Genomic DNA, 12,858 nt, shown 5'->3' with positions numbered 1-12,858 from the left:
TTTTTTGTATAATCATTCAGAAATTAACATTTTACCAAAAAGTGTAGGCCCTAATTAAATTATGACCAATAATGAACAAAGTATTCTTTAGCTTCAATCTTACCCAAATCACATAAAGTCTTCAGGGAGACCTGTAAACCTGCCTGTTTTATAGCAAATGGTGTACCTTAACTGTACAGTAAGTGTGCACGCAGAGATCTTTGACTTTTGGTTAATTTCGGTTTTAAATAAGGCTCCGCACTGTATAATTCATGCCAAGGTCTTAATCATCCCACTGCAGATCATCCCACATGCTTATTTAGCTGATTATGACAGAGCCACAAACCCTGTGCTCATCTATAAATTGCAGGAACGTCTGTCTATCTGTGTGGTCTGTCTGTGTGTATGTTTGTGTGTGTGTGTGTGTGTGTGTGTGTGTGTGTGTGTTATGCGCATATCTCTCGAACCGTTAGTCCGATGGATTTCAATCTTGACAGGTGTCTTGCTACGGGCACAAGTAAGTGCGGTGCCAAGTTTGGATTAGAAATGCAAAAGATATTGTTAAATATATATCGGTAAAAGAAGCACACATTGGCTTTTGCCGCTCTAGCCGCTGGCCACTCCCCCTCTCACACTGCACACTGACTGAACACAGTGCAGGACCAGACACAAGAGAGGGTCGAAGAAAGCAGCGGAGCTTTGGCAGCTAAAATGTGAAATACGCCTCAGACCCACAAAAATGTGCAAAGTAGCACTACAAAGTTTACTGCCTTTGACTTGTTTCCTGCTTCCAACGTTAGCTACATGATTGCTAGATATACCAAACTTACTTTTCTTTACTTTCCTGGAGCACGAGCGGATAGCTGAAAGGAACATCGCGACTGTTGTGTGGAATAAGGTTGGCGAAAAAAAGGCGCTACGCTTTTCCGTGTCCATTTTTTCGCTAAGAGGAAACTCAACAAAAAGCCAGACACTATATAGTATTAAGTTGCTGTGAGCTGTAGCCTACATTCACCACTTCTAACCAGAGGCAGAACATAAAGTCATCTCGGAGATTATTCCTTCACAGCTCTGTGCAATGCCAGAAAATCTCAGAGCTGAACCGGGCAGACACAGCACTTTTCATCAAACTCACCCTGGGTTAATTAAGTCTACTGCTAACTAATAACATTACCGTCGCCAAAATACCCCCGCAAATCAAATCCCTACTTCACCGTTAACCGTCAAGCCACTAAACCTGCATGGAAATTAACACCTCTGCTGAAATGTTAAATTCGTTAACGATCATACGACACGAGACACACACACACACACACACACACACACACACACACACACTCCAGTTCTGGTGTTGATTAATACAGATATGTGCTGATTAGCTCTCATAACAGGCCGGGTGGGTAGCACACTGCATGATTCCATGACGCTAATTTTTCATTGTGATATTTTGTGATTACATTCTGAATCTGCAATGTTCTTTGTCAGGTAAATCAGTAAGTTAGTAGTAGGGTATACAGGGGAGTTGCATATGAAGTGGTTTGGGGTCCTTCTGTAAGTAATTTTGGGGTACAATTTGGTTTTGATGAATTCTACAAGCAGCAATACCACAGGCCAAGCAATCAGCCTGTTCCAAACAGGCACATTTTCAACAGGCAGTGCACTAGTGTTGTGTAACAACATGTGGGAAACAGAGTGTTGGTTCCAAAGAGTGGCTTTCCTGACCAATGAAATGGCCTTTGCATGAGCTGATAAGGCCGCTACTGTAGCTCCCTATGACTTTGCTGCTATTTGCCAAACCTGTTATCTGACCCAGCCACCCTGAGACACACACACACACACACACACACTGTGTCCCATCTCAGGGCTATATTATGGACATTTATAAATAGACACAAATCACACAGGGTGCCTTCTTTCTGAAATTAGGATCAACGACCTCAAATCCATGACCCTCTGTTGCTCACACTTAACAAGAGGACAGCATTTATGTCTGAGACTTCTTTTTTAAATAAAATGTCAACATGCCTTAACGGAAATTTAAGCATAATCTTATTGTGAACACGGAAGCAGATTACATTTAACATTATATAGACAATATAAATCTCCACTGGCTTTTGGTAAAGAATAGAAAATTGATTTGATTCAATATGAAGAGTGAATTTTTTTTTTTCTGGGACATACTCTTCCTCTTCCACTGTCTACTCCTTTAATCTGATCCTGTTTGACAGAAAACCAAAAGGGCAGCAGAAGGCTTGCCAGAGCATCAGGCCTCTGACATGTCAGACTGTGTTGGATCGCAGTAATGTTGATGAGAAAGGACAGGGAGGGAACGATATAGTGGCACATTGTTGCATGACACTGTCAAGACTAGCGTCACCCTGTCTGCCCTAAAGAGACAGGGCTTATGCCACACGCACGCACGCCTCTGTCAATCTGACTCTCTTAAAACATGTTGAGTAAATAAACCACAAGTATATTTCTGTCCACACATATTCAACAAGTGAAAAAGTAGACTGTGAATACATCTACCATTAAATCAGCGTTCATCAGTTCATAGAGATATAGTAGTCAGCTCAACCAACCACAGAAGAAATATTTTTTTAATAACATGGCTTTGTTGAATATTCGATTCTGAGTGGCCAATCACGGCATATTATTTATTTATTTATATATATATATAAAATTATATTTTTGTATAGCATACTGTTGCTATGTAAAGCAGATCATTGTTTGTATAGCCTGATCTGTGCCCTGCTTCATCCTGTCAGGGTTCTATGCATTTGCACCATTCAATAACATTCACAGTACATGAAATAAATCAGGCATGCTTGTTTGGTTGGTTGTTCTTATTTTCAGTCACATAAATATACATATTACAACAGGCTCCCAGAGCTTAGGCATCATTGTTACAATGAAGAAAGACCAAAGCCAACGCTATTGACTTCTATTGTACATCAGTTGATGGGATGCTACACACAGCAGCACCTTGGACAGGTAGAGCGAAACTTAGACACAATTATCAACTGATTTAACATCTAAAACCTCTAAAATGTCCTAAAGTCAACTACATCTGAGCCTTTTTGCCTCCGCTGGACATCTTTTTTTCCCCATTCCAGTGGACGATCGTGAGCAATGCCGGGTAGCTGACCCACACAATGGTGTGAAAATGGTGATCATCTGATTAACCGGTCTCATCTGGTCAGAAAATGAGCTTCTTCTTCATTATAGCTGAAAATACAAAAGCTGTTGTTACAAAAATTTAAAAAAAAGAATACTTGAAACAAGTAACAATACAGCCAAACACTGTATCTACACTACATGTGCAAGTAAAACAAGCATAAGCAATCTGCTAACCACTTAAGTTTTGTCTACTGTAAGTATTTGGAAATTCTCTCTGTAAATATACTGTAGCATAGCGTATAGTCAACACAGATATTTTCCAAACCACAGGAGGAGTTGGAAGAGCTTTGAACCTCCCAGTAACATCAAGGTCCTCCTTCAGTAAAACATACCCTATACCACAATCCACTAAATTGTGTGTGTGTGTGTGTGTGTGTGTGTGTGTGTGTGTGTGTGTGTTCTACTGTGCTATATTCGGAATATCTAACTGCAGTTCAATGTGAAGCCAACACCCTTTGAATTGCTAGGTTCAAATCAAGTGGTATTCTAGATTTATGACCGTAGTGTGCATAACCATGAGAACACAGGATCGGTTCACTGGGCTAAAATGCTACAACATGCTTTATGTAAGTTTGGTCTGAGTGGGATGTTATAAAATGTCCAGCCCCTTTCAAAATATGCCTTAAACATTTTGGGGCAGACACTGTTTAAACCACAATTTTAACTTGTTTTACCATTATTATATTGACCTGCGTTATTTGACTTTGGTTATGTAAAGGTAAAAGTGGTACTTTGTGGGTGGATAAAGAAACTATGAGCGGATATGTGTTGATTACCTGTCTCTGGGCCCTCGAGTTTCCTCTTCAGGCCGATTGTTTCCTTCTCCCTCAGAGCCTCAGCTGCACAGTTGGGTCGGGGGAGTTGGGGACCAGGAGTGGGAGCAGGTCGGTTACTGAAGTACCTCATCGTCAGAGCCTGGAGAACAACAGACAACAGTATTAACATGTCATTGGTACCTGCAAAAAATATCTACAAGTATACTGCAAGAATGTATGTACATAAGGTATTGTATATGTCTATCATTGTCACCTTAGTCTCTGAATCAAGTCTGATGTTTTCAAACTGTTTCCAAGAATTGAACAACTTGCCATTCATGGTTTTATTAACTGTAACTTACTTGTTGTTGTTCCTTTCGTTTAGTTTTGCTTTTATGTAATTAAGAAACTTGTTTTCAAAAGAGCTCTATAAGTAACATTATGCTTATTATTGGAAAATTAAAAAGACATCTGGATAGGTTTCCTAAACATCATATTGATCAAAGTCACCATTAGAGAATTGGTTTATTGAAATGTTTAACTCTTGTGATTGTATGATTTTCTTTTAGAATCTGCTATGGAAAATAGAAAATGTATCCCTCCAATAATGTTCAATTAAATATAAAATAATAAACTCAAAATAAATCATTAAATTTAAGTACACAACACTTCAACATGGTTTTTAGACTTTTAGGCAAGCTGTGGTTTTCAATGTCTGCACACACTTAACCTTACATAACTCAGATAATACTAAAGTGAGAATAGCTACTGTGCTTTAGTTGTGTATTACCTGTGTTGCTGTGGTCCTCGTCGAGGGGTTAAAGGTGAAGAAGCTCTGTAGCAGCTCTAGTAAGTCGTCTCCAGCTGCACTAAATATATGTTCCAGAGGTGTGCCAGGGAATATTTTGAAAGACACATAGTCTGGTAGACTACTCATTCCCTGCAGACATATATGACAAACAAATTACACAATGATCTTCACATGTAAGCAGAGTAAAAACATCATCCATCACTGGGGAAATAACAGATACCAACAGGCCATGTTTCTTCTGTGGGCGTCCCAAGAGCCTCAAAGATCTTAGTTAGCTGGTCAAGGTCCGAGTCTCCAGCAAGGAACGGTATCTACAGCAAAAGAGACATACAGAGACATTAGCAAGCATACACAAATAAAAAACATTCCCTGTTACTGTATGAATATCTCTTTGAAGTGAGGTTTGTGTACCCGAAGGAGTAACTCTGCCAAGATGCATCCCACTGCCCACATGTCAACACCCACACCGTACATCCTGGCACCAAAAAGGAGCTCGGGGGAGCGGTACCACCTAGGAAAAGGATCAATAAACAGAGAGTTACATTTTCAACTATTAAAACAGGCATACGGTATGTTACTTTTCTAGTAAAAAGATTAAGCCTGTTTAACTAGAACAGTTGGGAAACCTTGAGATTCTTTACCCGAGAGAAGATTAGATTTCCAAAATTCTAAACAATTTATATTTAAAAAGTATGTGTTGTCCCACTTGTCTTAACCAGTCACAAATGTATCTTCTCACGACAGACTTTTAACTTAATAAAATTAGACACGAGGATTTATTTATCTAAATTGATTTAGACAAGCTGTTTTCCAATGAGTGTAACAAAAACACAGGGGAATGTGCAGATAAGTCTAAGTTTTGTATTATTAATACAATAAGCACGGACCTGGTAACAACTTGATGCGTGTAGACTCTGTTGGGGCTGCCAAATGCTTTGGCCAAACCAAAATCAGCCAACTTCAACACTCCGTTGCCATCTAACAGCAGATTATTGGGCTTCAGATCCTGGACATACAAAGTATCAAAATGTGAGTTATTGACGGTATGTGTGCATATGTGTGTACAGTATGTGTGTGGAGCATTAGTTCTCTTACCCTGTGTAGGACCCAGTGGTGGTGCATATACTCTAATCCCTGTAGAGTCATGAGGATGTAAGCTTTGATGTTGGCCGGAGTCAGGACTAGGCTGGTGTCTTTGATGATCACCTTAAAAAAATAAAAAAAGACAAAGAGGTCTAAGTAATGCCGGATATCTGACAACTAATAATCTTCATCCATCACCTAATGTTTTACAGGTCTCTGGGCTACACATTCAAAAACAAATGACACTTATCAGAACAAATAAGAGAATTAAAGACAACTGGGATGTATCTCTGAAGAAGCAGACACAGCTGCAGCCAAGCTAAACAGCATTCAACCTCTCACCCAGAATCTCCATTGTTCCAGCAGCTCCAAAAACACTGACTTTAGTATCTTGCTATGTAATTTAATTGGCAATAAAAGCATTGCACATATGTAGTTGATAAACTCACGCAGCCAAATCTAACCATGTGGCCTAAAAATAGTCTTTTAGCACCCGTTATAAGATGAGCATCATATTTCATCCTCATGTCTGTCTGCTGCCTGTGAGCCACTAATGGCATCAATTCATTGCGAGAGCCAAGAACGGAGTGCTATTGATTTTTTAAAGTGTATTTATCTTGTTTTGCATCGTTCTATTAAAGTCTAATGTATTGGTGGTGGCCGACCATCTGGAGCCTTGTATGCTAAAACAAACCAGAAGAGGAAAACTATAAAAGCCTCAGTGACCTTGCAGAAACGACTTAATGGTTAGATGAGAGCACTCACGCTGCTATCTTCGTCATCCTGCTCAGATTTTCTGTGCTACTCTGTATGTCATCTGACCTTTCACCTCTCGATCATAATCTCTTAATTTATTGGTTTGTTTTTTGGCCCGCTCAGCCGTTCACAGATTGGAAGCGGAACAAAGCAGCAAACAAATGACTATCACAGTTGCCACACAAAGTAGATATTTGTGAGGAAAAGAACTCACTAATGAAACCCAGCTTTTAAATGCTCTCTCCCTGATCTCTAATAAGGGCGAGGTAATAAAGCCCCACTAATGAAATGCAACATTGTGTTCTTTCACAACCATAAATGAGTGATGTGAATCTCCATACAGAAACAGTGTATATGGGTAATACACATCTGTACAATATGATGTGATCCAATTCAAAAAGGTGTTGATTCAACTCTATATCAGTCGTTGAGGTTGCAGTTTGTGGAAAGAGAATAGGCAAACCAGTAAAGCATTTTCAAATCTGTAATTTGCTGATAATATTGAAAAATATTATGAAAAATGTATTTAGTTAGTTTAGTGAAGTTAGGGGACACATTCAGGAAATGCAACTAAAGCTGTTCTAAATATTGAAGGTTCTCAGAAAAAAAACACATTATATTCCTGTCAAGAGAAATGAATATGGAAATGTAAACTGATCACAAACTCTTACAATTTAATTAAATCTAAATTCGAACTAAAGCTTTTCAAATGGGCTGTTGAATGAGACTTCATAACATTGTTTCATGTTATTTTGTCCATCCCTGGAAAGACACAGAGGAGCTGAAAGAGATGTTTTCAAAAGGTGAGGAACTGTCTTACCTCCAGATCTGTTTCCATGAAATCAAACACCAGGCTGATGTTGGATTTGTGTCCAAAGGCATCCAGCAGCTAAAAAACCCACAGCAGACGAAATGTTAATGCTCAAATTAGGAGAATACTTACAATATAGAAAGTTAATTATTTTTTTCCTCACAAGTAATACCATTAACATATTAGATAGGAAACCAATCAGTTAGTAAAACTTAAAAACATGGATAGCCTACAATTTCCTGATGTTAAACTCATTATCTAAAGATATAGCTACTCTGGATGGCATTGCCCTGGCCTCCAGCACCACCATAAGGAATCTCTGAGTTATCTTTGATCAGGATATATCCTTTAATGCCCACACCATATATAAGAAGACAGATTCACTGGTTGCACTTTGTCTTTAAGTGTGTTCATATCAACTATCCTTTTTATTTAAAACAGTTTTTGGTTCCTTTCTCCTCCACTCATCATTTAAGACATACTATACAGCTTTTCTTTTCAGTTCCTAATGTCTCTAAGTCCATATCAAAAAAAACTTTTATGTTTAAAGCACCTTCTGACTGGAATAACTTACCAGTAAATATTCACTCCATTTCATCTTTCAGACTGTTTAAACATGCCTTGGCAACTCACTTTCATACTAACTGTACATGCAGACTTTAACACTCTCCAAATTCATCTCATTCCTCACTCTTCTCTCTTTACTGAACCACTTAATCTCACTGACATTCTACAGTGATGCTTGGCTATATTTTGAATGATCATTATTCCCTGTTATTTATTATGCTGTAATTGTAGGCTCTGTGTGTTTTTTTGTTTTTGTTTGTTGTCTGTTTTGAGTTTGTTGTTGTTTGGTTATTTGTTTCTGTTTTGTTCTGTTTTGTTTATCATGTTTGTATGTGTGCAATGTTTTTTGTTGCATTTTCTTCAGGACCCCCTCGAAAACGAGATGATACATCTCAAGGGGTTATCCTAATAAAAGAATTTCAATTTCAAGGACATAAAACAAACTTGAAGGACTGCCTTTTTTCACCTGTGTAACATTGCAAAAATTAGGCACATCCTGTCTCAAAAGGATGCAGAAAAACTAGTCCATGCATTTGTTACTTCAAGGCTGGAATATTAAAAAAATAACTATTATCAGGTTGCTCCAAAAAGTTCCTAAGGACTCTCCAGTGGATCCAGAATGCTGCGGCATGACTACTGATAAGAACTAGGAAAAAATATATTTCTCCCGTATTAGCTTATCTGCGCTGCGCTGATTTTATATCCAGAATTGAATATAAAATCCTCTTCACCTACAAAGATCTACTATATATATATATATATATATATATATATATATATATATATTTATTACACGGCTTGGTTGAAAAAAAGTCTGGTTAATTTATCAGCTGTGGCAAAAAGTGGGGGAAAGAAATGGAGCAACAGCCTGTCCTCCAATCCAATTCAGGCTGATTCAAGACCTGCATCACCCGGTTTGGGTTGTATTCGCTATAATGACCGCCTCGCTCTACATTATCCCTTAAATATATCTTAAAGAGCTCATGGTACTCTACTACCCCACTAGAACACTGCAACCCCAGAATGCAAAGTTACTTTAGGTTCCTAGAGTCTCCAAAAGTAGAATGCGAGCCAGAGCCTTTTCTTTTTAGTTTTTTTCTCTTCTCTTGTGAAACAAGCTCCCAATTTTGGTTCGAGAGGCAGACACCATCTCCACATTTGAGAGTAATCTTAAAACTCTCCTCTTTAATACAGCTTATAGTAAGGGCTGGCTCAGGTTTGCCTTGGACCAACCCTTAGTTATGCTGCTAGAGGTTTAGATTGCCAGGGGATTTCCTATGACACACTGAGATCCTCTCTCTCTCCATCTGTGTGCATTCATGTCCCAATACTGCATGTTACTAACTTAGCTTCTTCCCTGGAGTCCTTGTGCTTTCTCACCTTATAGATTTCCTTGGATTGTGGGGGCACCTGGATCGTGGCTGCATCTGCTGCTGTGGTCCTGCTTGACGACCACAGCTACTACTACTACTACTACTACTACTATCATTATTATTAGTCAGTCAATTATCTTTACTGTTACTGTAATGTCCACGGTTCATCATGTGATTCCATTACTCACTGCTATAATTGTTATGGCCGGCCACCTAGAGCCAGGTTCTGTCCGAGGTTAAAGATAGTTTGTCTTTGCCACCTTAGGGAATTTGTTGTGTCTTTGTAAATTATAGAGTGTGGTCTAGACCTTCTCTATCTGTAAAGTGTCCTGAGATAATTTCTGTTATGATTTGACACTATAATTAAAATCTAATTTAATTAATTAGAAGATACAAACAGATGACATAATGAATTTTTACCCACCCCAATGATGTTTGGATGATGCAGTTCTTGCAGCAGTTTGATCTCTCGAAGAGCAGTCCTATTAATACCTATTGATAAAAAAATGGATATATATTAGCTAGTCATCATTAACAGGTTGATGACAATGGACTGCACTGCGTGGTATAAACAGGGAAGTCAGCATTTACCATCTTTAGCCTCAGTTCTGTGGCCAACCTTAATCTGCCAGAAAAAAAAGACAACAATTTGGTGGTAAACATCACCATAGCATACAAATGCTAACATATGTCCAAACGTATGCTAATGTATTGTACCTTTTTAATGGCAACTATGGTATCATTCGTTTTGTCCCTGGCTTTGTACACTGTGGCGAACTGGAGAAGAGAAACAGAGAGCAATAAGTACAAAAAATACACCCTCACTGCAGCTGCTGTAAGGACAATAGCATGGACCAGCAAGTCTTTGTTGACATTAACAACCAGCTAACGCTTGTTAGCTTGCTAACATGCGTCCTATACATCGAGCCAGAACCTGCAAGAGGAAGAAAGTAGAGAGATATAAAGACCAACATCTCTAATGTTTGTCTCCACTTACCTGACCCTCTCCAAGGAAGTCCAGTTTCTCGTATCGTTTAGTTCTGGATTTTACATCAAGCGCCATGATAGCTAGCTAACTGTCAGTTTCATCAGGAGACACTTCCTGTCTTGTTAAAGGTCCGTACATTCTTTTTCCGGGTCAGAAGAGGTTTTATATTGGCCGACACCGTCACCTACCGGTTCAACACTGAGAACGCTAAAGCAACTTGTAAGCTAGGTTTATATAAGCAATAATAATATAATTTAAATTTACAGTGAATTGTTTTATACTAATTTCTATTTTGAATGTCGTGCCACAATTAGTTACTGTATAATTTGATGAAGTGTCGATTTTCCTCATACACTTTATTATTAGTTATTACATTTAGTAGGATTCCAACAATAACAACAATGAAAGAAAAAGAAAGCTTAAATCTGATCTATTATCAAATTACTAACAAATAGCTAAACGTATGCTGTATTGTGATGTAGGTTATTAGGTCATTTAAATTTTAGGTTCAAAGGGAATTTTCTCATAGCTTTGTTTTTATATTTTACAATATATATTATACATTATAGAGAGTTTCTTTCTACAACTAATACTACAACTAATACGAATATTACTGTAATAATAATACTGTGATAATAGTACTATACTTTTTCATACTGCACTTTGTATGCTTTCTTAATCAATGACAGAAAAACAAATCTCAACTCAGATCTTATCTGTCTGAAATTCCTGTAACATTCCACAGTTATGATGCAATATGCAGTAGTGTTATGTTCCAGTTTTCCAGTTTTTTTTTTTTAAACAGTTAGCAGTTTGACATCGGTCTCTTGGGAGTCTCTTCTGTCAGTTAGGAAGGTTTTGTGACCCATGCACCGCTGAACACATCTCTACATCCCATCTCCATACACAGTAGATACCCTCACATCCCACAGGATTAGCCATGGCTCCTCTCCTTTGACCCTCCCTGCCTCACACACACACACACACACACACACACACACACACACACACACACACACACACTTTCTCTCTCTCTGACTGACTTCATGTTAAGTTTGACAAGAGGACTGTGAAGGATCAGCAGGCCTAATACACCCCTCATTCTTCCCTCAGATGCATACACATTTATATCCTGACAGCTCACTGACAGGACCGTATGTGCCCATGCAACCATGAAGAGAAGAGAAGAGAAGAGAAGAGAAGCGAAGAGAAGAGTCTAGCAGTAGTCTAAATCTTTACTGGCATTGTATCATCAACCTTTAGGGACGCACAGGCGGCATTACATTATTGTAACGTGGAGCATAACTGTCCAGTGGGGGACATAACTCAGACCTACTTACATCACTCCCTCTAAAACAAATGTGGCATATTGATGTCCCCCTCTAATTCTGTTATGATTTGAGGGCATTCTTGTGCTCATTCCCCTCAGTCTCTCTGTGAGACTGTGGATGAGGAGAGCAGCAGCTGAGTTATGGAGGCATAAGTGATTCTGGTGGCGTTTATACAGTTTGTCACAGTAAATCTCATGATAGCATGGGTAACATTACGCACAATAACTCATTCTGGTTATATGTCACATTAGCAGATGGTGCTGTTGAGCTGGTGTGTGAGTGTGTGTGTGTGTGTGTGTGTGTGTGTGTGTGTGTGTGTATATACCTCTGTTTGACGGGCAGGAGGAAAGTGAAACCACAGAGCTGTTTATCAAACTTATAGGAAGTGGGTGTTGTTGAGCAAGGACGTGTCGCACCACCACATCCTGCTGCTGGAAAGACAGGACAGGGTTCACACAGTGTATAGTAAACAACTAATGCAGGCTAGGTGTCTTTTGTGTGTGTGGTGTGGCGTGGTGTGTGTGTGTGTGTGCATGTGTGCGTGCGTGTGTGTGTATGTATGTGTGTGTGTCTGTGTGTTTGTGTGTCTGTGATATGTGGCCACTTCCTTCAACACTGTACACTGATTGTAAATAATCTGGCCTGTTGTCTTTAAAGGTGATGAAGAGGAGGCCATTCACGTGGTCCCTGAAGATGTATTTTTGTTTTAACAGTTAATTTCCTCCTTGCATCACTCTGCCTAACACACGTTCTGTTAAACACACTGACAACTGGCAATCTGATTTTTTAAGCCACCACCCACAAACCATGCATATCACATAAAAATGCAAAAAACAAGATCAAAATCTGATGAAAGTGTGAAATCTTAAGTTGCAAAGGTCATTTTTGAGAGAAAATAATACGGTCAAAACCTTCAGCTCTCCTCAAGAATATATCTAAAAAGATGTCCGACAATTTTGGCTATTGTACATTAGACCTCCTCTTTCTGTTTTACTGTAGCTGGTCTTGCTCCATTTCAAATTTTAGTCATTCATTGCTTCATTTGACATTTTAGTCATAACATATGCCCTCTGTCAGGTCAATACATCGGAAAGATAAAATTTAAAAGGAACTTTTATACACTGACTGAATGTGTAGGAGAAGAGTGATTCAGCGCTTTCACAGCCAGTGCTGTATAACACACCTGCTGCACGTCTCTGTCTTGGTTTTACTCACTCACTCTCA

At 38.8% G+C, this 12,858-nt stretch overlaps 1 protein-coding gene across 1 annotated transcript; it reads right to left on the bottom strand.

The window, feature by feature from the left end:
• Positions 1–2,807: 2,807 nt before the first annotated feature.
• cdk7 (cyclin-dependent kinase 7) lies at positions 2,808–10,542 on the bottom strand. Its single transcript, XM_031309271.2, has 12 exons — positions 10,313–10,542; positions 10,033–10,092; positions 9,907–9,940; positions 9,740–9,807; positions 7,385–7,453; positions 5,821–5,931; positions 5,613–5,731; positions 5,137–5,236; positions 4,950–5,036; positions 4,705–4,854; positions 3,936–4,074; positions 2,808–3,207 (listed from the first exon to the last, which is right to left on the bottom strand). Exons 1-12 carry the CDS (start codon positions 10,376–10,378, stop codon positions 3,179–3,181), a joined length of 1,032 nt encoding a protein of 343 aa, XP_031165131.1. The 5' UTR covers positions 10,379–10,542; the 3' UTR covers positions 2,808–3,178.
• Between the last annotated feature and the right edge of the window lie 2,316 nt (positions 10,543–12,858).

Source organism: Sander lucioperca, chromosome 2, assembly GCF_008315115.2.
Source record: "Sander lucioperca isolate FBNREF2018 chromosome 2, SLUC_FBN_1.2, whole genome shotgun sequence".
In the NCBI taxonomy this organism is placed as follows: Eukaryota; Metazoa; Chordata; class Actinopteri; order Perciformes; family Percidae; genus Sander; species Sander lucioperca.
Note: the sequence above shows the minus strand (reverse complement) of the source record. Positions and strands in the feature narration are given on the sequence as shown.